General features: G+C 36.2%; 1 protein-coding gene across 1 annotated transcript in view; it reads right to left on the bottom strand.

The window, feature by feature from the left end:
• The window catches only part of SLC9A9 (solute carrier family 9 member A9), a 170,537-nt gene extending 164,745 nt beyond the window's left edge, over positions 1-5,792 (bottom strand). Inside the window, exon 1 of the mRNA XM_071752167.1 lies at positions 5,428-5,792. Within this exon, the coding sequence (XP_071608268.1) occupies positions 5,428-5,602 (175 nt within the window). The 5' untranslated portion in view covers positions 5,603-5,792. The remainder of the gene's footprint in view (positions 1-5,427) is intronic.
• Between the last annotated feature and the right edge of the window lie 19,749 nt (positions 5,793-25,541).

Genomic DNA, 25,541 nt, shown 5'->3' on the forward strand with positions numbered 1-25,541 from the left:
CTTGAATAAGACTTCTCATTCTCTGAAATAGAAAACTTTTTGGTTTTCCTTTACTGTTCTTGTTCCTATCACTCAAAGGTTTAAATTATAGCCTCTGTTGCACTCCTGTTACCAGGTATTACATAAACTTAGCTTAGGTACAGATACATTTTGCAGACATCTACCAATGCTTTTGCAAGGAAACTGGCAGAAAATACTATTTAGGAACAGGCAATGCAGTTTGCAAGAATGGGTATCAGGTCACAAGATAGAACAGAGTTTGAATGCATTTTGTTAGACAAAAGGACCACTACAACCTGTTCAGCCATCCCATTGTCTCCTTGTTCATTTCCCTTTTCTTGCCTTCTGCAATCTGCAGAGCAATTTTGCCTCCATTCTGCAAAGAGAGGCAAATACCTCTATTGCTGCATTTCTTAGTCATTTACAGCATCTGTCACATGACTTGTCTTTTTCTGGGTATGTTTTACCTACACTGTGTCTTCCAAAGCTACAGAGAAATTACATTAGAGGAGATTCTAACAATTTATATTCTTCAGACCATCAATAGGGCTTTGAGGTCCTTGTAGCTCTTAAGAAAATCTTATAATGTATTAAATTTGAACAAAATGTACATGGGATCTGTAATGACGGATTGATTCAGAATATTCGTAAGTGTTCTATAAAAGCTTCAGACAAAGATAATTGCTATCACTGCTCTATATTGCTAGAGTCAATATAACTGATGGGATTGTAGTCTGCCTTCAGTAATAATTAATGTGGTAAAGACCTTATATAAAAACCCCTGTGAATTAAAAAAAGGGGAAGAGTGTATTTAATATTTTAGTAGGTCTAGCATTTATGGAATGCACTTTCTGCTTTAAATAATTATATAGCATTTCTTTCATAATAGATTTCAGGAGCCCAGATCATATTCCAATAGAAATAATTTATTATTAAATAGGTGTGCAATGTACTCTCTTTTTCACTACTCCCTCTTCCAAACTGAAATTATGCTTTTGTAATCTATCTCCTGAAACATTCTTTATATTTAATTTAAAGAAAAAAAAAAAAGACAACTATAAGTTGGATGTATCTACTATGAAAAAAGACCAAAAAAATTCTCATCTCCTTGCAGTGTTTTGTGGCAGAAAAAATAAACATGAAAACTTTCTCACAAAGCTCTATGGACTTTGGTATGTAAAAACATACCTTCTTAACAAATGGTTCTGTTTTCATACTGGCATGCACAGGAAGTCTTGTTTTACCATTTAGGTCTAAGAATTTGGCAGTTTAAACTCTCAGAAGATGAGTCAGGAATAATGCTGCACCTTATACTAAGGTACAGTATAGTACCTTATACATTCAAATAGTATTTCATCAATTATGGATCAAAGTAATTGTAATTGCAAACTCATATGCAATTGAGTATACTCTCACAAGGCAGAGCACCTATCTTGTACTCTAGGACTGAAAATCCATTTGTAAAGGTTTCCATCTCAGCTTCTCCTAATTTAAGACATCTCCCTTAAAACTAGTACCAAAGCTTTATTTAATTAATGGTTTATGCACATTTATTTAAATGCAGCATTTTAACACTCCCACACACACTTCATAGGATACTCAGAAAAGGCTGAGGAGAGGTTCCCATTGCACCCTTGCCAAGAGCTGAAGAATTGGAGGGAAGCTAAAAAAAAGTGGTAGACCTCCAGTCCCACCCCTCCAATCCCCTTAAAACTTCAAGAAGCATCTTTAAGCATTGCAACCCAAAGCCATTTCTTGTGAGAGCTACAGTGACCGTGATTCTGTGATTCATCCTTTTTATGTTTTCCTTCCAGTCTGATCAACTTGTCCCACAAAGCAGAAATTTGAAGGCAGGTACATCTACATTCAGCCTCACCTCCACCCTAACGGGTATCACACATTCCTGAGGGGTCACAGCTGTTGAAGCTGAGAATATTTTCAACCAAAGCTGTTGATTAACCTGGCAGGTCAAAGGCACAAATCGTATTGGTGGTTTATTGCTAGTTTAGGGGAGTTTTTTGTCTGTTAGTTTTTTGTTAAAGTTTAATTCTGTCTGCCTACCTGCAGGCATGTGTGCCTTGATCTCTTTATCAGAGGTAATTGGTGGCACCTGTCTGTAGCTCTGATCCCTACGTTTTGAGGTGGATCAGAAATTTGGATGCTTACACTCACTTTTGATTGTGCTAACTCTGGGCTATTCCCCCGCTAGTGTGGAGGGCCATGACTTACGTATTGTATGGGGAATTTGGCACCTAACTTTTTATGACTGGGCTATCTAAAGATACCAGGCCCTGCAGGAGCTGACTAATAGGCAATTAAGTCTTTTAGTGGCTCAAACCAAGAGAAATTTTTTGTCTGAAATACCAGAAAACAAAGGGATGAATAAACAAGTAAATCTGTATTCTTCTTCATTGTTCATAAGTGATTTTTCAGTTGGGTGTCAAAATAATTTGAGTGTATAAATAATTTGAGCTAAATGCCTTGAAATGTAGATATATGCACACAGGTATAACTTTTTTTGTGAAATAATGTTGAATTTCTGTGGAATAATTCTTGTGAATTAATTCTGGGTTATGCTAAATACTTTATCTTTTTCTTTGCAGCTACAGAAAGATTTTTAATTTAAATATAGCTATATTTAGTGCTAAGCATTGCTTTGATATAAAAAAAAAAAAATTAATACCTCTCTGTTTTTTAAGTTTCTAAATAGACAGTTTCCAGTATGGACTTCTTTTTCCTAAAAAGCTTATGCAAGAAAACAAACAAACAAAAGCAAACAACAAACTAAACCCCAAAATAACCCTTTTATCTGTGCTGTACTTTTAACAGAACTTTCTATCAGGCTATTTCCAGTGTTTAATTTGTAGCTGCTCAGCACTTTGCTGTAACTGTAACACTTCTTCCTGTTTTTGTATTCCTGTGGTTGGTTTGGTGTTTCATTTTTTTTTTCCCACTGGTCTTCCTCATATTTCACTTTTTTCATCCTTTAAACTGCTGTATCCTTACTGATATGCTGCCTTGATAAGGAATACAGACCCATCTATCACACCCTGGGACACAGACTGCAAATAATTTGCCATATTTTTCTATCATTTGAAGCAAAGTTATTGGTTCCTTGTGCTGCTATTTACACATCTAGCAAAGAACTCAGTGGGTTGGAGTAAACTGTAGGGCAGAGACTTCTTGTTTGTACTAAACAGGTGTAAAGTAGAATTGTTCCGATAAGGAAGGCAAAAAATCAGTGAGGGCAGGATTTAGGTCCCTGTCAAGAAGAGACAAAGAGACATGGCTCTTCTGCCATGAAGATTTTTTTTTCCCAAATCTGCTCTGTGCTGATTTGGTGCCTCTAACATGACCTTTGAACTTCTCTACCTGCTTTTCATTATTGAAAATAATGTTCACAGTGCTAAAGATCTAAGCCCATATCCAAAATTTTTAAGGATTAAAAGAATTTAATCAGCTTTTTGGCTCCTACGACTTAGCTGTTTTTTCCCTGTTTGAAGGTTACCATAAATAATGCAAGACTAAACAGATAGTTTATTTACAATCATGAGTAATGTTTCCTTTGTTCATAAATATTTTAATTTAAAAGCTCTGTCCTGCTGGAGCACTAATCCTTAACTGATAAAAAGAATACCATGAGCTGGTTATCCTCATGATGTGCAGATTATGCTCTGGGCAGGCAGCAAAATAGAACAAAAAGATAGATAATACTAATTAAGTACTTGTTTGTGTAGTGTTGTATTCCTCCATATTTTACTTCTATTTTGATAGGGTTTTGTCTAAATCTTCAACAAATGTCAGCCACACATGGCAAACAGTGCAGTTGTGTAAACGAAACTACTGTAGGAGAGTGACCCATGTAACTGTAAATTATAACTATGTTTTTCTAAAGTTTATAATAATGAATATATTGCACAGTATTTCATGACTTTACTTTTGATAGATGTTAATAAAAATGTAATGAGCAAATCTATTCCCAGGAACACTATGTAGCCTGTATCCCATAAAACTGTTAAACAACAATGTAGGTGATGTCTGCCAATATATATCATTGCATTTAAATAATTATCATATGAGGTGTATTTCAGTCTCAACTCATTGAGTTTAAGTGTATTTTCTATGTGCAAAAGATTTCAAGAATAGGAAGTGGGAATATTATCAGAAAATATATTTTCACAACTTTAAAATAAATACCAGATAGATGAGAATTAAGAGATCCCATGGACTTCCTCACCCAGGTGTTGGCTCAGTGACTGGCTTAATACAAGAGTTTCTTTTTTGCTCTCTTTCCCTTGAAGTGTTGAGTCACTTGAGAAGATAGTGGGCCAAGAAATAGAAGACGAAATATCCTATTCTAATGAGACAGTTTGAAATGGACGTGAGGAAGTTTCATCTTTGGCTGCAGTCCTTCTGTGGAACTGAGATAGTTTTAAAATGTTTTATGTAGAAAGAGGAAATTAAACATTTATTTTTAAATGTTTGGGTCAGCTGCAGGCTTGTAGTTGAATGTCTGTAGAGTTTTCTCATGTGGTGTGCCATGATAAACAGATATTCTTCAGAATATGCAATCTTAACAAAACCAGTGTATTACACTGCTGGAGTATGTGATGTGCATGGAATGAGTCTGAGTCAAAACAGGCTGGAATTTAGATATCTAATGACTGAGCTGTTTATTTTTACCTTCCATTTTGACAGTGTTAGCCTCCTGTATGTGCTTTAAAGTTGCAGAAATGGAAGTCATAAACTTTGAGAAAAATGAAACAATAGTAGGAGAGAATGACAGGAAAAATTATACATGCAAGTGTATACCATTAAACTAGAGAGTGCTTCTTATCACTGGGCAATGCAGAAAGTTTTACAAGAAAGTGATGCACAGCTCTGCAAAACTTACTAGCAGAAGGTTAGAACTAGACAGGCAACTGAGATACAGTACAATGACAGCATTCAGAGAAGACTTTAGGGAGGCATTCTGCATAGTCTGTTTTTCAGTGGCACAGAGAAAAAAACAAAAGAAAAATCTCATGAAAATTTAAACTTTATCCACAAGGCTCCTGTCTAACACCTTTGAATGTTATACAAAACAAGCATGGAAAATAAGCAAATTAAATAATCTGTTTCTCTCTGGGTGTTTCATTCTTTTAAAACAGGAAACTCCCAAAGTGCCATGCAGTGGGTGTCTGCCCATAGAGGAACATAATGTACACATCACGATGGTACTTGGCTCCTGGCAGTGCTACTTTAACAAGTCAGCCTCTAGCTACTTTGTGAGAGATACTTTTGCATTATTATTTTACTGTAGAGTTATGGAGCTGATGACATTTTATTGAGCACATTTTCTGAGCTTTGTCAGTACTTGATCTCAAGTGCCTAATCATAAATATGCAACTAGTCTCACGTTAAACTGGCACTTGAATTTATACTCACCATAAAGCATAGCTCCTCCAGTTTCATGCAGAAAGCGAAATCGATGAGTTTTAAACAACCAGATTGTTAATATAGTAAGAATGAGCAGAAAATTGAAGACCAGCAACTCCACAGCTCCCTGATGATAAAACTGATCTTCATCTTTTGCTGATACATGTTTCTTCAACTTCTCCATTTCATTCCCTTTATGGAAAATATGTGAAGAAAAAAAAAAAAAAAAAAAGAAAAAAAATCGCAAGAAGTAAAGTGTTATCACCTTTGGTACAAAAAAAAAGTTCAGATACTACAGAAATTCACTGCGAACACATCTGTTTCATTTGCAGCCTCAGGGTAAAGTGCCTCAGCTCACAATTCAGCTGGATTCTAGTTACAGCTTCCTGTTTCTCTCTTAAAGCCACCCTGTCTCATTTTTAATGGTACGGTTGCATCATTGGACTGCGCTTGCTCCAACTGTAGATGCAGAAATTGCCTCCAAGGTTCAGGTTCTGTGAGTTTTTAAAATCTTGTCATAAAACTGACTGTATTCACGATGTTTGTTCCTGTACTTTACATCATAATATTTTTCTTAAAAATCATATTTTGCCTTGATATTTTTAAGATGGAAAAACTGGCATTAAAAGAATGGCATAGCAACCCTCATTACATTTTGGAAATGTGAAAATATTTCTGCTTTCCCACTGTGAAGTGTAAGTGATGTAGATTAAAATTGACCCTTTAGTATGGTGCAAAGACAGAAGGAAACAAAACAATTAATAATGATCTTGGGATCTAGACCTTGAGCTTCTATTGATCCTGCAGCAAGAGATCCCTGTAAAAGCAAAGGTCTGATTACCTGGGATCCTAGTTTGGTTCTGCTGAATTTCTTGTGTGGTAGAAACTGAAGGGAGGAAAAGGGGTCTCAGCTGTGACCCTCCTGTGGGAAGGAGTGGACCGGACAGGTGACCAAAAATGAAGTATTCAATTTGGAATACTCAGAATGTGAGTATGTGTCATACTCATAGTAAATCTGAGGGACCATGAGGGGAAAGATCCCTTCATTCATGGCCAGCATCCTGGGAAGACTCTCTCCATTCTGCTGCCTTTGTATGGGGCCTTCAGTGACTTCAGTCCCAAAGCAGAGGAGAGGCTGTGAGCGCTGGGGGGGGGAAGCCTGAGGGTAGGGGGTCTGCTGCAGTGTGAAGGGGTATAGGCCAATTTTATGGTATCAATATGAGCACCCATGGAGAGAGTGCTGTTTAAGTCCTTCAGGGATCTTGGGGGCAGAACAGAGAGGAGTGCATATTGCCTCCCATGCCCTGAAGTACCTCAGAATAACTGGGAGGGCGGGAATGGCCGCCCCTTCCTGCGGCCTTCTTCCTTCCCGCCTTCCCGTGCCCAGGCATCGTGGAGAGAGGCAAGACATCCAAAACTTGCTTTTCTTTGTATTCTCAAATGTTTCAGTAATCCTTCAGAGAGCCACGTGTACTTGTCTAATTCTAAAATAATACCTTTGTCTGCAAATGTCAATAACAGAATCTTTAGCTTGCCTGTCCATTAAGCCAAACAATTGTTTTCATTTCAAGATAAATTTTGATTCTTTGTAACTAAGCATTTATCTTCCAAACAAAACAAAAACAAAACCCAAACAAAAAAACCCCCACGTTGTCCTAGTTTGAGAGTACCAGGATAAGAACTGCCTATGACCATACTGACCTGAGACCACCTGTGACGCCCCAGGACTGGGGCAGTTTCTGTGGGGAGCAGCTGTGCCTGTGGGGAGGAGAGGGCGGCTGAGGTGGCCACAGTGGAGCAACCACAGCGCTCCTGCCCATGGTGCTCTGTTTAAAATGGGTCCTCAGAGAGCCCTCTCTGGCTGGGGTGCTGGTTCTGTCGGGTCTGCTGGTTTGTCATTGCTCTCTCTGCTGATGGTTTTCCCACTTCTTGTTTTCTTGATGGCAAGAACAGAGTTCATAAAGACCAGTGATGGCAAGCAAACTATCTGATGCAACATGTCTGCAAGTGGAGTACTTTGTATATACATTACTGGGGAAATGTATTATTACTGGGTCATACTGGGGAAAATGGCCTCAGAATACCTTGTCAGTGTTTGGAGCTCTCATCTGAAAAATTGTTAGCAATGTAGTAGTAATCTGCTAGAGTATGTCTGTGTTCAGGTCTTTCCACATTCTTACATATGTAATCACATTTTCAGCGGTACCCATCTCTCTCATTAATTTCTGCCCTTCTAACTGGAATAACTTCTCTCCAAGCTTTGGTTGGTTTGCAGTCAGATGGTGCTGTTCAGCAGCTGCATCATAGTTGCAATACTGACAACAGATGATAAATCAAGAAGGAAGGGATCTGGACAAAATAAAAAATTACATTTTGGTTTTCAGAACAGCCTCCCTGCTAAATTAATAAATTTTACACAGGGAAAGGTGTCTTGGATATTTTTGACAGGCGAAAAACATAGCCAAAATAAGCTCAAGTTCCTGTTGGAAGGTAGTATATCAAGTAATTCTGATAATACCATGCTCTTGCTATAAATAATATTTGCTTCTTTCCCCTTGGCATGTCATTTTTATCAACAAGAGGTAGTAGCCTTGCTTATTTTCTATGTTCCTATCTTCTCCACTTTATGAATTTCACAGAAAAATAGTCCTTTATCTTGGCTCATGTAAAAGTCTGATCTTACAGAAAATATCAAGATTAAATAAAAAGCAAGAGGAATCTTGTAAATCAGTAGATTCCAAGTTCTTATCTTAGTAAATTTAAAGTCAGAAAAGGAGCACAAAGCTGTAATTAATTATAGTAATTATAGTTAGCGGGAATTCCAAGCAAAGACACAATGCTTCAGCAACACTGACAATTTTGCAAACAAAGTAAAAATAGAGAGAAAACAAAAACAAACATTGGAAATAAATGCCTATATGTAAATTTAAAAACCCAAGCAAAACCAACTCTGAAGCCAAGAAATCCACCACATTGCCCCTAAACAGATAACAAATGTTCTGTCACTTTAGGCTTGCCTGCCTAAAATCCCCAGACAAAGTGGAACAGGATTAGTGGGATCACAAGTGGTTATCCTTCTCTAATCCATTCCGGCCAAGAAGATCTGTCTTGCTCCTGTTCTCATATACAAATGCCTATGAAATACTGTGGGCTAAGGCCTCTTAAGGCTGGTAAGCCCCCAGCAGCTGGATAAGTTTCAGGTTTTAACTGCCAGGCCTCAGTGTACTTTGAAGTATGTCCTGCTTAGAAGAGCCTTCCTATGACATCAGTCAATTTGCTGGTTGCTGTTCACCTTGTCCTCTTTTTTTCCTGAGGTCAGGCTCTGTGTTTTACAAATGCTTATTCAGTATTAGTGGAATTGCTATTTTTCATATTTTAGTAAGCTGAAAAACAGTCTAGATAGAAAGACCTAACTTAAAGATTCCAATTTGAAGGATAATTTTAAAATTATGGTTTCCTGGTGGGAGACTATTACAAGGAGGTAAAAAGGGGAGGGATTCACTATGAAATGTGATGTTCATCCACTGAAATTTCAGCACACATAAAGGTTGATTTGCTGCTTATTTCAGGAAATGAAGTTCTGGAAGGACTGTTGCATGCTGCTGGCTCATGTTCCACTTGTGGAACCATGGACTTGTGCATGTTCAATGTTTTAAGTTTAGTTACCTATAAAGCAGGTAATGCATCAGTCCCACAGGCTCTGCTACAGGCTGGGAGGTGTGAAGGCAAAGCACAGGTAGTTCTTGTGCTTTGAGGAAGCTGTATTTGAAAAAAAAGAGTCAGCTCTCCTGAGCTGTAATAATCTGCTCTTCCATATGGACAGTGATATCACATCACTAATTCGATTGCATTGGATGTACAGCAGCTGCAGAAATGCAACTGAATCCATGACTGCCATGCAGCAGGAAGCATCCTGACTGTGGCTGACATTTGGATCTTAAAATAAAATAAAAAATGCTGCCTGATGAAGTATATTGCTACAGTGTTTTCTGGTTTTCTCAGGTAGTTTGTTCAAATGTATGTCATTTGGTGAGTTCTGTTTCAGATACAAATTATATTATGCTGTACTGTATATTACTAAAGGAAGTGGGAAAAATACCTGGTTTATCTGACTGTTACATCACATTGTTTTTTCTCACGAGTTGAATCTCTAAGTATATTCCACAAGAGGGCTCTCTCTACACATGAAATGGAAATACGATTTTAGAAGTAGTGGATCTTCTCTCAGTCCCTCAGATTAAAGATAAGGGGTTTGGTTCATATAAGAAACGTACTATAGTGCACAAGTATGCTAGATAAACCCCCCGTTTGGAATATCTAATTAGTTTTGAGACTTCGTTTTCAGAGGAACTATGCATTTTAATCTGTGATCATGAACATTTGGGGTAGCTCCTAATTAAATTAATACCTCACCAAAATTCATATCTCCTTTTGGTTGGCCAAAAAGGTTATTTTATAGGTTCTTCCAAAATCCTTAAAGTGTCTTTTGGTGGTTAATGTTTACATATGCTGGCCTCTTTTATGTGAGGATAACCTAAAAGGATAACACTTTTGTGAGCCTAAAAACATATTTCACTAAAATAGATCTATGACGAGCAATACTATTTCAATCTCTGTTGGTATCTGAACAGTAGCTGTTCCTTTTTTCACTTGAACACTGTTTAAAAACTTGTAAAAAGGAGACATTAAGAAGAGTTAACCATTGTTTCTACATAATTAGACTGTGCTATCAGCAGCAGTATTTCAAGAACACATGTGGCTTTTGCGGGAGCGGCAAAGAAAATGCGTGCAACCAATATGGTTGATAAACGAACTTCTGGTTTATTGCGCAGCAGCTTTCGCTTATATAGTGCTTCCGTGACCACGCCCCCGCCACCAACATGCACTTTTATTGGACACCCGGTGTGTTTACCTGTAGCACAGCGAATCCCTGGTGCAGGTAGCACCGGAGTATGGGCCGATCCAATTGGGCTCCCAAACATGGGGTTGGGCATAGTAAAGGGGTCGCACCTCCTATCTCTTTGAGAATATTCAGGAATATTCTCCAACATTCTCCAAACCTCTCTAACATTCCACAACAGCTTTCATCTATACTGAAGAGAAATAGGGCTATGTTTGTAGAGATGTAGGCACAAGAGCCACCACCAGCTGCTTTTGAAAAATCCCAGAGTACTTAAACTCCTAGTGCAGAGAAGGTTTAGCCATGATTCTCTCATGCAGTAACCAGTCTGTCTTTAGAGAATTATGTCCAAATCATAACTAATTTAGATCTGGGAATAGCCCGTAGTGCCATATCACTCCCCTTAGCCAAGGGAAAGCCTGACCCACTCCCTCTCTCATCTCCAGCGTAGCCCTCAGCCTGTGTTCTGTCTTCTGTTACCATTCTCTGTGTAGGTTCCTAACAATAATTTCTCTTCAGTCTGACCCATGGTTTACCCTTTTGGTTCCAACCTTGTTGTCCATAGACCTCTTTTCTTCCAGCTGACAGTTTTCAAATATTTTTCTCTTGTTCTCTGGAAACTCTAGTTGCTATAGAGACACCTGATGATTACAGAGACCGTGACTACCTTTGTTAGAACCTCAGTTGCTATAGCAATGACTGTTGGCTATGGGTTCAATGAAATCTGCCACATGGTTCATGCCCTTTTACACAGCAATACAGCTTGTAAAAGCTTCTTTTAATTGTTATGCTCAGTAATGAGACTGTGAGCCAATTTCTCCTCTAATTGAAGTCAGTGGGAGTTTTGCGATTAACTTCAGAGAGAGCTCAGTTTGGTCCTGAACTCCTGAGTGCATGAATAACAAAAGGAATGTACTTGCAGCACTGTTGCAGAGTCTGGTTTCATTCATTTAGAAACAGCTGAACCTGGTAACTAAACTTAAATGTCTATGACTGTGTTTTAGCAAAGACTGTCTTAAATGATAATATCTTTTGGGACATTATAGAAATGGTCAATTTTCAGAGAAAAACTATCGTGGTCCTTGGGGGAGGGTCTGCATTATTTTTAAGAGGGAAATCATGAAATAAAAATGTCGTCATTAAAGTTCTTAGATAATTTGTTTTTCTTCAGGGATACATACTTCCCTGCTGCTACTTCGTGGAAACAGTAACAAGAGAGTAAACACATTCAAGGAACTATCTTCACATCACAGAAGGGGTATTCCTACTGTGAAAAGGCAGGTGCAATGCCCTTCTTTCAAAGGTCATTATTTCTTGGCAGTATCCCTGAATTCTTTTAGACACTATGGGAATGACCTTTGAAGAATGTCTTAAAGCCAACTTTGTCTTTGAGCTATTTCTGTTCTCTTGAAGGTATCCTGGAGATAGTTTTTATTATTGTGGGAATCCAAAATCCAATTCAAGTGCAAGTTGAGAAAGTGCTATATTTGATATATCCTTCCACTTATGTTTTGGTTTGGATTTTTTTTGTTGTTGTTGTTAGGTTATACCCCAATTATCATACATTATGACTGCTGTAGTCACTTTTTCCTTTATCTGATGCTGTGTTCATTACTGTTCTGTTTAACCACTGCTTATGTGAAGCTATGTGGAAGTCTGCTGTGAGCTTGTGCTGGAAGAGCGTAAGTTCTTCCCCGTGATCTCCTCTATGAGGTCTAAATTCCAGGCAAGATAATAAAATGTCTAATTTTCAGCATGTTCCAAGTAAACACACTGACATGCCCACTTCAACAGCTGCAACAGTGTATGTTTTGTATCAAGTTATACTCATTTTAAGCAATCAGGAATAGATGGAAGAAAATCATGACCTGAAATAACTACCACTGCTCCCTTTCTAATGATCTGGGGCAAAATTATCAGAGTGGTTGTTTTTATATGCTACAGAAGAAGTGTGGAATGAAGAAACATTTCCATTACAACATAAAAGTTATGTCTTTAGCAAATCACACCTTATATCAGTACATACTTTGTAAAGGTTTCTTTGAGTCGGTCTCAAAGTACTGTCTCAGATACATGCAGAATACAAGAACTCTGGGAGTACTCTATGCTTTCAGTGTGCTTAGTACTCTATAGCAGTTTTTTTGGTTTTTTTTTTTTTTTTTTTTTTTTGGTCCCCATCCAAGACTCTGATGGAATCCAGGCTCACTTCTCTTTCCTTTCCTTAATATAATTTCCTCAGAACTTGGCATTTATTCTTCCAGCAGCAGGAATTTCTGTTTCTTCTCTCCAGCTCTGCAAAGATAAACTGTGGAAGACTCCTAAAGTAAATAATGAAAATAAACTTTCTTATGAATTCTCTTCTACTCTAGGCTCATCTGATGATCAAAATCTGTATTAGGTGTTTGTTTTGATATTAATCTGTCGGGCAAACTGGTTGTTCTTGCTCCTTAGGCATGTTAGGGTTTCTGTCAATAGAGGTCTATGAATAATTGTCTGTTATAAATCCCATACAATTATCTTTTGGAATATCTGATTGATTTAGAATCAAAAAATCAGAATGAAAGAATAATGCAGTTTTGAAGGGCCTTGCAGGGGTCATTCTGGTCCAAAGTCTGAGCCAGCTTAGGCTCCACAGTGCTCAGTGACTTGCAGTTTTGCTTTTTGGGTCTTTAACTTGCAGGTTAGAGAAGTGATGAAACAAAAAAGTATCGCATTCAGAATTAAGTTAGCTATATAAAGAAGTTCTATACACAAAAACCCCTGTTCTAATCTACAGTTGTAATTCAAAAGTTATACATAAATTCCACCATACTCAAAGCCTCATATGAGGACTGCATTTACATTCCTCTGTCAGTCTGGTCATGGAACAACATCAGAACTAATATTTTTCTAGCTCAAGTTTTGCTTTCTTAGGCATTACATGAACATTTTCCACCAATCCATTTGTTATGGAAGACACAGGGGACTGAAATACTGAAAATTCTTGGAGATCAGTAATATCGGTGAGATTTTCCTCTACTCTGCTTTGCAGAAAAAAAAAATCCTTATGAATTATGTACTGACTAATCTGTTCTATTTCTGAGGCATGTGAAGAATTCTTCCCTGTCATCTAACATGCATACACAATGTATTCTGGATTATTCACATGCTCTACTTGGATGCCTCGTGCATTCTTGTATGATTTATGGACAAACCATATTCTGGTCTTTGAAAAAGATATTTTCTATATGCTTTTAGTAAGAATACACTGAAATGAGCAACGAACAGACTTAAAACTATGTCTATTGCTGTATCTGAAGAAAACAGATACTAAGTCTTGTTTGAGGATGTTCTTTCCATGTGCCATATTAAAATTCACAGTTATCTGGCAGTGGGATGGAGAGAAATTACAGGGTCTCAGCATCCCATTTTGTTGAAGCTTGGAGTAAAACTACATTTCTGTGTCTTTGATCACGCACGTTGTTCTGGCAAGGGTTACTTACGGGCCTAACTGTTTAACCAGTGTGATTTTAGGACACTGACACTTCTTTGAATGTTCCTGTTTCTCACAGCTTAGATGCTTCTTAGGAAAAATTGAGTATCTTCTCAAGGGTCTTACAAGCAAAAGGAAATGATATTAGGAGAAATCAGCTAAGTATCCCAGACACAGTGATAGGAAGTTGCTGAAGCTGGTCCAGCTCTTCTGGTATTGCTACATTGTTTTCAGACTTGCTGTTAACATTGTTCTTTTGTTTCAACTTGCTATCCCCTGTCTTGCTGGATGCAGGCCAGGAGAAAGTTTTTCCTTACAAGTCAGTTTCAGCAAAAAAGAAAGAAAAAGGGTGTTGAACTTAAATTTGCATATTGCTGTTTCTTGACTTTTATCTTTTGGAGCACAGATTTAATTCTTCCATGAAGGTTGTTCTCTACCCCATGCCACAAACTAAAACTTGCAACACTCAACCTGCTGGGTACAGCTCTCTAGGTGTACAGAAGGTAGCAGGATAGGTCCTCACCTAAAATAGTAAGAGACATGAATAATGCTTTATTAGATCAATGTCTCACAGAAGTTCTTTTTTTTCGTTCATTGTTGTAGCAGCAAACTCCAGACCCTTCATACATCCAAATATTCTGTCACTTCAAGGTGAAGTGAATTGAACTGCTCTTGGAAAAGAGGAAAACTTGCAGCTATCTGAATGGCTGGATTTTAATGGATTTGGAGACACAGCAGGTAGAAAGATTCAGCATTCCTCATTGCTTCTATCTTCTTTCTGCCTTCTAGAGGTATAGACAACTAGCTTTTGAATGTAGGACTTCAGATATTTCACAATATTCACATGTGCCAAAACCCAGGGTCTTCTGGGGGTGTTGAAAAAAGGATATATCGCATCATAAAACATATTTACCACTTTGAGTTAATGTGCAGATTTGGAAGTTCTCTTTGTGATTCTGGAAGGCTCTGCCAGCAAAGCACAGGCTGTTTTGTTTGAGTATTTGTTCAGTCTGGTTTTGAAAGTGGCCTTTTGTTGAAAGTCATAATATAGGTGAGAAGAAGACCAGTTATTGGCTCTGAAAGAAAGTAATTGCTTGGGATTTATGCATCTTGCATACTAATTACCTTTAGGGGTTTTAAAAGAATTAAAATTAAAAATACCATTACCTGGCTTTATATGTTGTAATTTTTTTTTTCTTTTTTTTTTTTTTTTTTTTTTTTTTTTTCTCCTAGGAATAACGCATTTAAAAATATTTGGATTGTAGACATTGTAATGTTTTATAATGTTAGATATTTTTAATGTCTTAAGATGAAAGAAGAAAAGAGACAGTATGTTAATATTCTGGTAATACAATGGGTTACATTTTCCCAACGAAAATTCATATTTAAAAGTCTACTTCTTAATTCCCTATAGAAACCAGTTCCATAGAAATTAATAATTCATATCTTAGAGAAGAGCTTGACTTTTTAGGAAAAAGAGTCTGTAAAAATGTTTAACATATTATTTAAAGTTACTGACTAATCTATGTCATTCACCATATCCCTCAAATGGAACATTGTACACTTAGAAAAACCTTTTACTGTACTATTGTTTTTAAAGTTATGTGATCCTTCAAAAGTTATATGGCATTTTAAAAGGCATGATAAGCACTCATCTTAAACTGAATTACAGTCATAGTAGGCAGATGGAGGACTATTTGCATACCAAATGGGATTTAGCAAATTTTTATGTCCTTCCTTACATTTTTAGAATTTCTATTAAAATGATAAATTTGTAAAGGAAAGTGGTATAATTTTTTATATTTAAAGAAAACCTTTGAGACAATTTTTCTCTAACTTATCACTCATTTCAAATTGATGGGAGGGATCATAAGAAAAGCTAACCAGATAAACAGTGTATTTTAAACTAAACTTTTGGTCTGGAATTATCAAATCCAGAGCTAGCCATCAGTTATTGTTATTCTGCTTCAGCTTCCAATGTAGACACATTTGTTTTGCAGTTTATAGAGGTGATATTGCTATAAATACAAGAATTTAACTACTGCCATTCTATCTGGATTCATTACAAAAATGAATTTAATTCCAGATTTTTACAGAATAATTTAGATTTTAGGCCTCTGTTTCTACAGATACTTAAAATATTTCTTTGTCCTAAGGAAGCAATGAATTTACTTTATATTGTCCAAACATCTTCATCAAGTAAGAACATTTTCAGAAGTACTGTAAATAATGGAGCTTTTTCCAGCATTCACATCAGTAAGCAAAAATTGCTAGCAATACATTTCTTTTAGCTTCCTTGTGAAGCAATTGGAAGTCAATACAGTGCTATTTAATGGGGGAAAAGAGATTTATTTCTAAAATAATACTTTAAAAGTTATTTGCAAATAGGATACTTTTGACTTTGTCCTCCATTACAATCACATTTGCAGAAAACTAATGTTTTGCTTCCCTGTGCACTGAACTATGGAGTGGAACTCTGGGCTTCCATTTTTAAGTTACTTCCACATTGCACAGAGGTTTCCATGGGAGAATGGCATTTCTGAAACTGCAGAATCTAACTTAGGGTCTTGCCAGCCATGCAGTCTAAATGGTAAAGTATTACAGAGACATATCAAAAATGATCTGCTTAAATATGGGCTTTGCTACTTCTGCAAAACTAGGACATGTTTGGAATCTTCTGGGAGATTAGAACTGTACATTCTATAATAAATGCTTTGGGAATGTTTTCTGTTGTCCTGTAAATCTGCAGTAACAGCTGCCTTTGCTTCTGTTTAATACAGAGCAGTCAAATCGGGAAGAAAACAATTAGCTTTCTCTAAATTTTTGAAGTGCAAAAGTGCAGGAAGTACAAAAGTAATCCTGCAGTTAACTGTAGGAGTACAAAATTTTGGTTATTAAATGTAAGTGTACACAATTTTTTGAGTACCTCTACAGTGTGGAACACGTTGATGCTGCTGAACAATATTATGTCATAAAGAGGTTGAAGGAGAGCCTTTTGTTAATGTGAACAGTGAATATTTTACTGAAGAAGATAAAATCAGCACCATTTAGTCCCATAAATAAATCAGTATGGAAAAATATGCGATGGAATCTTTGTGTTAGGAGACATTTTTCAGAACTGCAGATCTGGCTGTTCTACATAACTGAATACATGGTGGCCTTACTATAAACACTGCAGTCTTTTTTGTTTTTTTCTTGTAGTGATACTGGCTGGGAAACAAGATTTTCATTTGACACAGCAGCATTTTTCTAGACCTTTAAAAATTTCATGGAAAGAAAGAAAAAAACAGGCACAGTGAGTTGGTTTACTGCCCTCTCCCTGCTGGAGACCTAAGGTTTAATTCTGAGTTGGTTCACAAATGAAAGAGTAATGCCAATTGCCATCTGTGCAGCAGTCATAATATTACTGCACATTCTAGCATCATTTGGAATGCTGTGGGAGCAAAGTTTCAGACATGCATCCTTGCCTCAGTGGTGAGATGTACTGATAGTGCTGTCTGGGAACACTTAAGGAGCAGTGCTCCATGATGGTTCATTCTGTCACTGCTTCCCTTATTAAAAGCATTCTCATCTCTCTTGCGTCTGAGGAAATGAGATCACAATTTGGCCCTGCAACAGTGAAATAACTCATTTGCTACCCAGTATGTCACTCCATTAAGCACCAATATACCACCCAGTCACAGATAAAATTCCTCACTTCCTGTTTTAATCCTGCTACACTTGCAAATTTATTTCTAATGTTGGAGAATTTTTCTACATATAATTGCATCTTTAAGTTGAGACTATGAAACGCTGCATCTGGCAACAGCGATTTGGATGCTTCCAGATAGATTGCATTAAGCTAACTTTGCTGTTGAAAACTGACAGGGCTTACAATTACACCATCACTAGATCTGCAAAAGAAGAGCAGGGAAGCAGCATTTATGAGGCTGCATTGTGCCAGATGGCACACCATGTCAGAAAATCTATTTGAGCCCTTGTGTTCTTGCATTATAACCAGCAGATTGTCAGCTGGAGTGAAGTACAGAAAGTGTGTAATTTGACTGACCTTGCCCCTGTAGGAATTGATTCAGAATCAGAGGATGAAACTATTGATGTTTTGTCTTGGGAAGGCCATTTCCTTTTTTCTTCTCCCTTGCATACAAGATGTATCAGTGGTTGATAAGGACTGCTGCAAAACTTGCTCTGAAATATGAATGATTTGTGAAATTGAAAGACAAGCCTTTTTAATAAAATAACACTCCATTAATACTGCTTCTTAATCCTATAACCTCAGATACCTAGGAGTCAATCTCTTTGGATTGCAGATTACAAAATTACAGATTACAAAATACAGCTCTCTTCACTTTCATGGTTGCATGTTAGGAAACATATATTTTCAGATGGTGATCTTGAAGTCAAACTTCAGACAAAACCAGGCTGCTGTGGAATTGATTTGCAAATTTCCCTGGAAAAATCACCTTAGTCTGAAGATCCAAAACACATTGTCTCAGCATGGCCAATACCCAGCAACCTTTTAGTTACCTTCACGTTTTCTTGTTAACTTGAAGTTAATTAGAAAACATAAGGCAGTGCACTCTCAGGGAAACTGTTTGAGAACCCTCACAACTGAGTATGTAGGGAGGATGAGAAAGCAATTCACTGTCTCCCCACCAGAACAGGTTTCTTGGGAGCATCCTTTTAATAATTTTACTTTGTAACAGGAAAAGATGTTCAGTGTGCCCACTACTGCCACGGCTGCACAGCAGTAGAGAGCCATGTGCAAAAGATTATTGAACACAAAATGTTTAATATGAAATCTTTCAGAATAGATGAACCAATATTTTCTATGTAACCAGCAACATATATGGTCTTTTATGGAACCCATTAAAAAAATGCAGGGCCATCTGTCAAACCAGTTGGTAGTGTTTGTTCCTGTGAACTACTCATTTTTGAACAAAACAAGTAAAAACCAAATTTAAAATAAATGTAAACTAAATAAATAGTGCTACCTTATCTGTATCCCCTAATTTCTTCCAGTGCTTCGTTTTTTAAAAATCAGACAGGCTCTTGCTTTTTTTTTTTTTTTTTTTTTTTTTTTTTTTTTTTTTAAAGATTACTGTGTATTACTAGTGTAACACTGCATTTTGAAGCTGACTTCGAGCCTAGCAAATGTTCAGGGCTAGTGCAGCTTATTAAATCCAAGTGGAGGTAGCTAGCTATCTCCTGAATAGGAGACAGGTAAAAATTCAGCCTTACAATTTCTTGAGTGCTTTTCAGTACAAAAAAGAAAAAGTATTTATTAAGAAACTAAGAAACTTCAAAATACATATTACTAGCAATGTTGTCTTCATTGTTGTCCAAATGTTTCACTTTTTCAAGCAATTTTCCTTTCATTTCTGTTTTGGTAAGCAGAAAAATAACAGAATAATGGCTTTTAAAATATATTTGTTTGTCTTAGGTCTCTAGACCTTTTCCACTTAAAGTCTAGATCATGCAGTGAATTAATGAGTAAAAAAGAGGAAGAAAAAAAAGAAACTAGCCTCTGCTTCTGCACAGTGTTATCCTGTAAACAATATTAGACTGAAGGCTATTATTTTCAACTAGTTTTGAGTTATGTTTATACATTCTAGTTGCAATATTTAAGCTCTAGTAAGTAAAATAATTTTAATGAAAATTTTAACATGATGCATTTGCATGCAAAACCTTTCTTTGAATACAGGTGATCACATTTTGCTAACCTCCATAATGCTAAGATATGATGCCAAAATCATGTGTAGCATTGTGTTTTCCCTTTTTAACTAATTGTCTAATTTTTGTTCCCAATCTCATATTTAAAAAGTTCTTAGCTTTTTCTACCCATTATATCCATAATCTTTTATTTTCCATTTACTATAAGTGAATTAAAATGAAAAGTTTTTTCTTTTTCATTCCATCTATGGCTATTTTTTATCTTTAGATCTGTGTTGTGATTAGTGAATCTAAGCTTACTGATTTCTTTTGCTCTGCCCACTAAGATAGATGTGTAATTTGATCCATATGCCAGGTTTTCCACTTCTGGACTACTGCTTCTATTTCTATAAAAGTACATCTTAGCACTTGGTTGGGGTTTTTTTTGTTTGGTTGGTTTTTTTGACCATGCTACTGTATCCAAGAATAAACTATGCCCACGTAGCACTTTTGATCATTTTAAAATTTCTAGCTATACAAACCAGAACTGAGTGTTGCTTCTGTAGACAAACGCATGTTGAAAGTCCTAAAATATACTACGGGCCACCATAAAAATAATTTCTAATATCACTGAATTTCAAGTTTGGTTGAAATCTTGCATTTAAATTCTACATGTGCTTCCAAGAATTTAATCTCCTAAGTTTTTCCTGCAGTAATAATGGCTGTAGGTTTGCTCCCTATTTTTTAAAGATACTAATTTAATACTTCCCTTCTTTTTTGTATCTTTGCCTGTTAACTTTCTGTCACTAAAAAAAAAATGTAATTTAGCTGTCAGTTAGCAGATAAATCTGTGGACTTTTCGTGAATTGCTGAGTGGCTAAACCCATTTCACTTAAGGAATCCTCTGATTCTATTTATTGATTTTATCTCAATTTTTTCACCAGTGATTTTTTTAATTCTCTACTCCATATTGGTTTAATTTTATCTTGCTTAGGTCTGTAACCACCTTGCTGAAACAAAACATGTTTACTTACTTGTGCTTCTTACAGTGAGAGAACCATAACCATCTGCATCATTTAAGCTGAATTTAGTGTGGCTGTTTTATATATAAACCTCAGTTGTGTGAACATAACAAATTTACTGAATGCTTGGGGCACGATTAACCATGATATTACTTATTTTAGTCATCTTTATTGTATGGTCTGCAAACATGTAGGCCTTGTTAGAGTGTTCATCTGCCCAGCAGGGTAAGCACTGAATGGTTTTCCACACACGAAACCCTTGGCTGAGGCAAAGGCTATCTAGAACAGTCTTCTAAGTTATGCTTACTAGACAGTAATTTTAATGTCTTTTTTTTCTCAACAAATCTTCATTAGAAGTGTTAAGCAGTATGTATCAAATAAATCTCTTTGCTCTGTAGTATGTCTAACACTGTCATATTAAAAAAAATGGGTTGCAATATTAAAAAAAATAGGGATCTTCGCTTCCTTAGCAAAAATTTGTAAAATGGTGCAGTCTCTTGATTATGATTATTCATTCAGCCCCTTAATTATAATTATTTACAATAGATTTTGCAGTATATTACAGAAGCCCTGCTTCAAGATGCATTTATATTAGCAGCCCTGTTAAAACCATTTGAAGACAAAATTACCTTGCTCAAGATTTTTTTTTAAGCTATGTTTGATGAACTTATTGAGATTTAAGAGATTACTTTAGGCTAAAGCTTCATTTAGGAAATGAAGAAAAAAACAAAAATCATGATGAGCTGAGTTCCCAGACTTTCCAGTTTGGCTTCAAAGGAAGAAGGTCTTGGGTTGTTGTGGCTGTATTCACAAAGGACATCACTACAGGGAATGCTGTATACTGCTTTTCAGCTCTCAAAGTGGAGGCAAAATCCTTTGTTAGGGCCCTTACAATGCAAAGATGGGATGACAGGTAAGTAGCTTTAACTGATAGATGTGATACATCTGGTAACACGTCCTTTATCCTATTGAATTAAGCCATTCAGCTGACACTGGCAAAGGATTGCTCACTTGCTTTTAAGTTTGAAGGGACTAAAGCTTTTAAGAGATGCTTGGCCTTTCTGAACACAGCAGAATTCAAGAACAGAAATAATTTTGCTAGTAAAATGTGTCTCTGTGGTCAAATAGAATTGGAATGTTTTAAGATTTTGAGGTGCTAAGGCTTGAACTTATCTGCCAATTCCTGCCTGTTTTCTATCTTTCCTACATCTAACCTTGATTTTTACATACAGAATGTTCTGTCTGTATTCTTCATACTATATTCTCCATATTAAAACTTAATTCTTATCATCATCGTTTACAATTCAGTTTCGTATTTCTCATTACGACCATTCTGTCTACCAGCTGTCATAGGCTGTTCTTGTATATACTTTTTATGACAGTAAAATTTATTTAATTTCTTTTCCCTTTTGAGTAGTTATTTATTCATCTGCCAGCTGAAGCTTTAAGATTGTTTGGCAAATGTAGCATATTCAAAATATTTAGTTTCTTCAGAGATTTCTGTATTGGATTTATGTTTTGGTAGCAGGGGGCTGTAGGAGTGGCATGAACAAAGCTTCAGCTATAGTCATAAAGAAATAGAAAAAACCCTCAACGATTAAAAATTAGTGTCCTTTGTGGCAGCAATTTTCTGAGTCAAGTTGTATATCTCATTACTGTGATAAGTGCTTTCAGAGTCAACAACTATTTCATCCAGTATGACTAAATTTTAATGAGCTCAGTGATTCTGTATTATGTTGTCTACTCCTAAAGTTTGCAAAGTGTAGCTAAGAGAACTTCTTCATCCTTTAGAAGATTCATCCCTGTGGCAGGAAACTTTTGATTAGGTTTTTTAAAAATATATCAATAAATGGACATGAAAGCAAGTGTTTTAGCCCTTCATCTTACATTCAACATCAAGCTTTTAAGAATGCAATATTCTATAAACAGAATAATAATGGACCTTCCGTCAAACACTTGATTTGTCAACGTCTTTCAAATATTTGCATTTTTTTCATGTTTGAAAGCCAAATACAATACGATTAAATACCTTATTGTTGGTTTACATTTTGCAAGGCAGTGCTGTTTACAGGGTACAGACAGTTAAGGACAAGCTTACTGGGCCAACCCAAATATCGGTGTAGACAGACATCCTGCCATTAATGCTATCCCTGAAAGTGGATGCTTAAGAAGTAGGAATAGGGGGGATGTATAGTTCTGGCTAATACTTTTGCAGACTTTATGTACCTGCACAATCTTTATCAGCTCAGGGACTTCCAAAGTTAGATAGTTTCTACGTACTTAACTTCAATGTAGATCTCTTTTGTGAACCTGCCCAGTCCTCCTTAGAATCAGTATAAACTCAGAGTGTCTGCAATGCCCTTTGGCATTGAGTTCCACAGCTCTGCTACCAATTGCACTACTCATTTTATTGCTCTGAAGCAGGATCCCACTAGCTTAATTTCTTCTTAATTGGGTCTTGTAGTTCTTGCAGCAGAAAAGATGATGAGCATCAGAGACACATCCAGTCTCTCCATTACATTAACAATCTTGTACTTTTATCATATCTCTCCATTGCATCTTTTTCTCAAAATGCACTCCTGGTTTATTTAACTGATCCTAGCAATGAAGTTATATTTTTATCACCTCTCGGCTCTTCTTTGAAGCTTTTCTAGTCAAAGTTTCTATTTTTTGACATAGGAGATAACAGGACCAGCACAGTGAATCATAGTATGGGATTTTAATTCTTCTGACCCTCTTCTATTCTAAGTAATACTGTAGTTCTATAAGTAATATTAGAGATTTCAATCTGACTTGTAATCTTTCCGTGCTATATTTTACTCATCTTTAAAGCAGGGATAAGAGAAAATATTTCTCTCAAGATTGTTAAGAAGATTAATGGGATTATTTTACTCCTACTGACATACGGAAGGCACTTAGTACTTCCTCTGCCTGCTGGACTGAGACACACACTGTTCAGGAACTATCTAAATGGCATAAGCAGCATAGCAGAGCTAAGATTTAAAGATGTCTCTAAAAATGTAAAAATAGTACAGTGTGGAACTGGAGAGCAAGTGACTGGATTTTTGTTCTTTGAGTATGGGACATTAAAACAAAAAGGAACAAAAGGCCTACTGGAACAGAAGCCACAATTATAGATTCTTCTCAGAAAAGCTGGCAAGGGAGGAGAACTTTTTCGTAACTATTGACAACAATTACCACATACTTTTACAAGTATTGATTACAAAGATATTTTCTGAAATAAATTACTGGAAAATCTTCTCATGTTTTGAATTAGTCAAAGCAGTATGGAAAGGACTTTGTTAGCCTCTGTGAAGTTATTTCTCATGGCACAATAACGTTGAAGCTAAGACTCTAGCTAATCTTCAACCACTTTAACATCAAAACTTGAAAGATTAAAGTAACCTAAGTCATTGATTGGCTGCATTTGACATTAGATTTGTAGCTTTTGGAATGCTCTTTTATTTTTCTGGTTAAACATATTAAAACTGAAAGAAGAGACATTATAAACTAAAACATAAATAGGCAACAGCAATGAAAAGCAAGCAGCTGCTGTTGTGGATCACAGTTACCATAGCAATGCATTCCCACAGTCACTTTGAGATTCGTTTATAAGAACAGTGGCTTTAGTGAAGCTGTGTCCCAAAGCTGCCAATAGCAGTCATGTAGTTTCCTGTATTAGCAGAGTTTCACTGTTTACAATAAGATAACTTTATTAATAAATGGATAGCCATTACTGAAGGAACATGATAAAGTAAATTAGAGTGTTGGTTTTCAGTTTCTTTCTTCCAATTTGATTAATTCTTTGTAAATAATCCTTTGAAATCAGTAATCCCAGACCCAGGACAACAAGTCAAAGCTGATGTTCAGTCAATAATCTTCTATTAATTTTAGTGGAGTCTTATCAGGTTCATACTTTTCGAAATAATACAAAAAAGAATAACAATTTTCAGGGGCCTACAATTTCTATGCCATGAAAATTACTAAAAAATAAAAATCAAGTGGCATATAGGAAGAATGAAAAAAACAAAACAAAACCATCCCAGAGCCCTGGCAGCAGACAAACATGAAAATCCGTATTAGGCAATGACACATATAAACAAGCAGGTATCAAACATTGGAATGAGCTGCTCAGGGAGGTGGTCTCCATCCCTGGACGTGGCATTCAGTGCCATGGTCTGGTAACCACGGTGGCAGTGGATCAAGGGTTGGACTTGATGATCTCAGAGGTCCTTTCCAACCTGGCTGATTCTGTGATTCTGTGAAATATTTAATACTAACACATGGAACTAATTGAACAAAATCAAGACACACATAAAACTAGAAAAATTCTGCACTGAAAGATCTCACATATTTATGGTAAAGCCTATATAAAGTTTGAAGATGAAAATAAATAATTGTTTATATTGAGAAATTTTTAGATTTCCATGAGAAACAAATTAAACAGACGTCACACAATAATACAACCACTTTCACCTTATTATTACACCAATATAAATAAGATACTGCATGAAGTCAGAATAAAAATAGATGTTGACTTCAAGGAACAAAAATAATGACCATTCTTAACCTATGCTTCAAGAGGTGAGGAAAGACAAACAAGAACTTGCAAATACTTATGCAGATTTGGATATTCAAGTTCAATGCTACTGTCAGCAAATATGAGTATCATGATGATAAAGCACATTTGGTAGGATGTTGATTCAGCAAAATAACGTTATTTGGCTGCTCAAAGTATATAATACTCAGAGAGCAATTAAAAGGAAAAACAAATTGAAGAAAACCACCAAATTACTCAAGGGAAAAATTATTTAAGCCAGTACTTTTGTGTTACTGTGCTGCATGCACATTGTTATGTGCATGAAATTCAATCCAGTTAAGAATTTGATGATAATTTTTAAAGAAATGTAACTTTGGGTTTTTTTTTTCCTTTTTGCTTACAGTCTAAGCAGGATTTAATATTGCATACACACAGCTGGAGCAACAATTTACTGCAATTGTTCATTAGAAAAAGGACAGTCCCTCCTATTTCTCATATATCAAATTAACCTAAATAACCTTTCAGGTGTTATTCTCCTGA

The sequence above is a fragment of the Heliangelus exortis genome, chromosome 9, assembly GCF_036169615.1.
Source record: "Heliangelus exortis chromosome 9, bHelExo1.hap1, whole genome shotgun sequence".
Lineage (NCBI taxonomy): Eukaryota > Metazoa > Chordata > Aves > Apodiformes > Trochilidae > Heliangelus > Heliangelus exortis.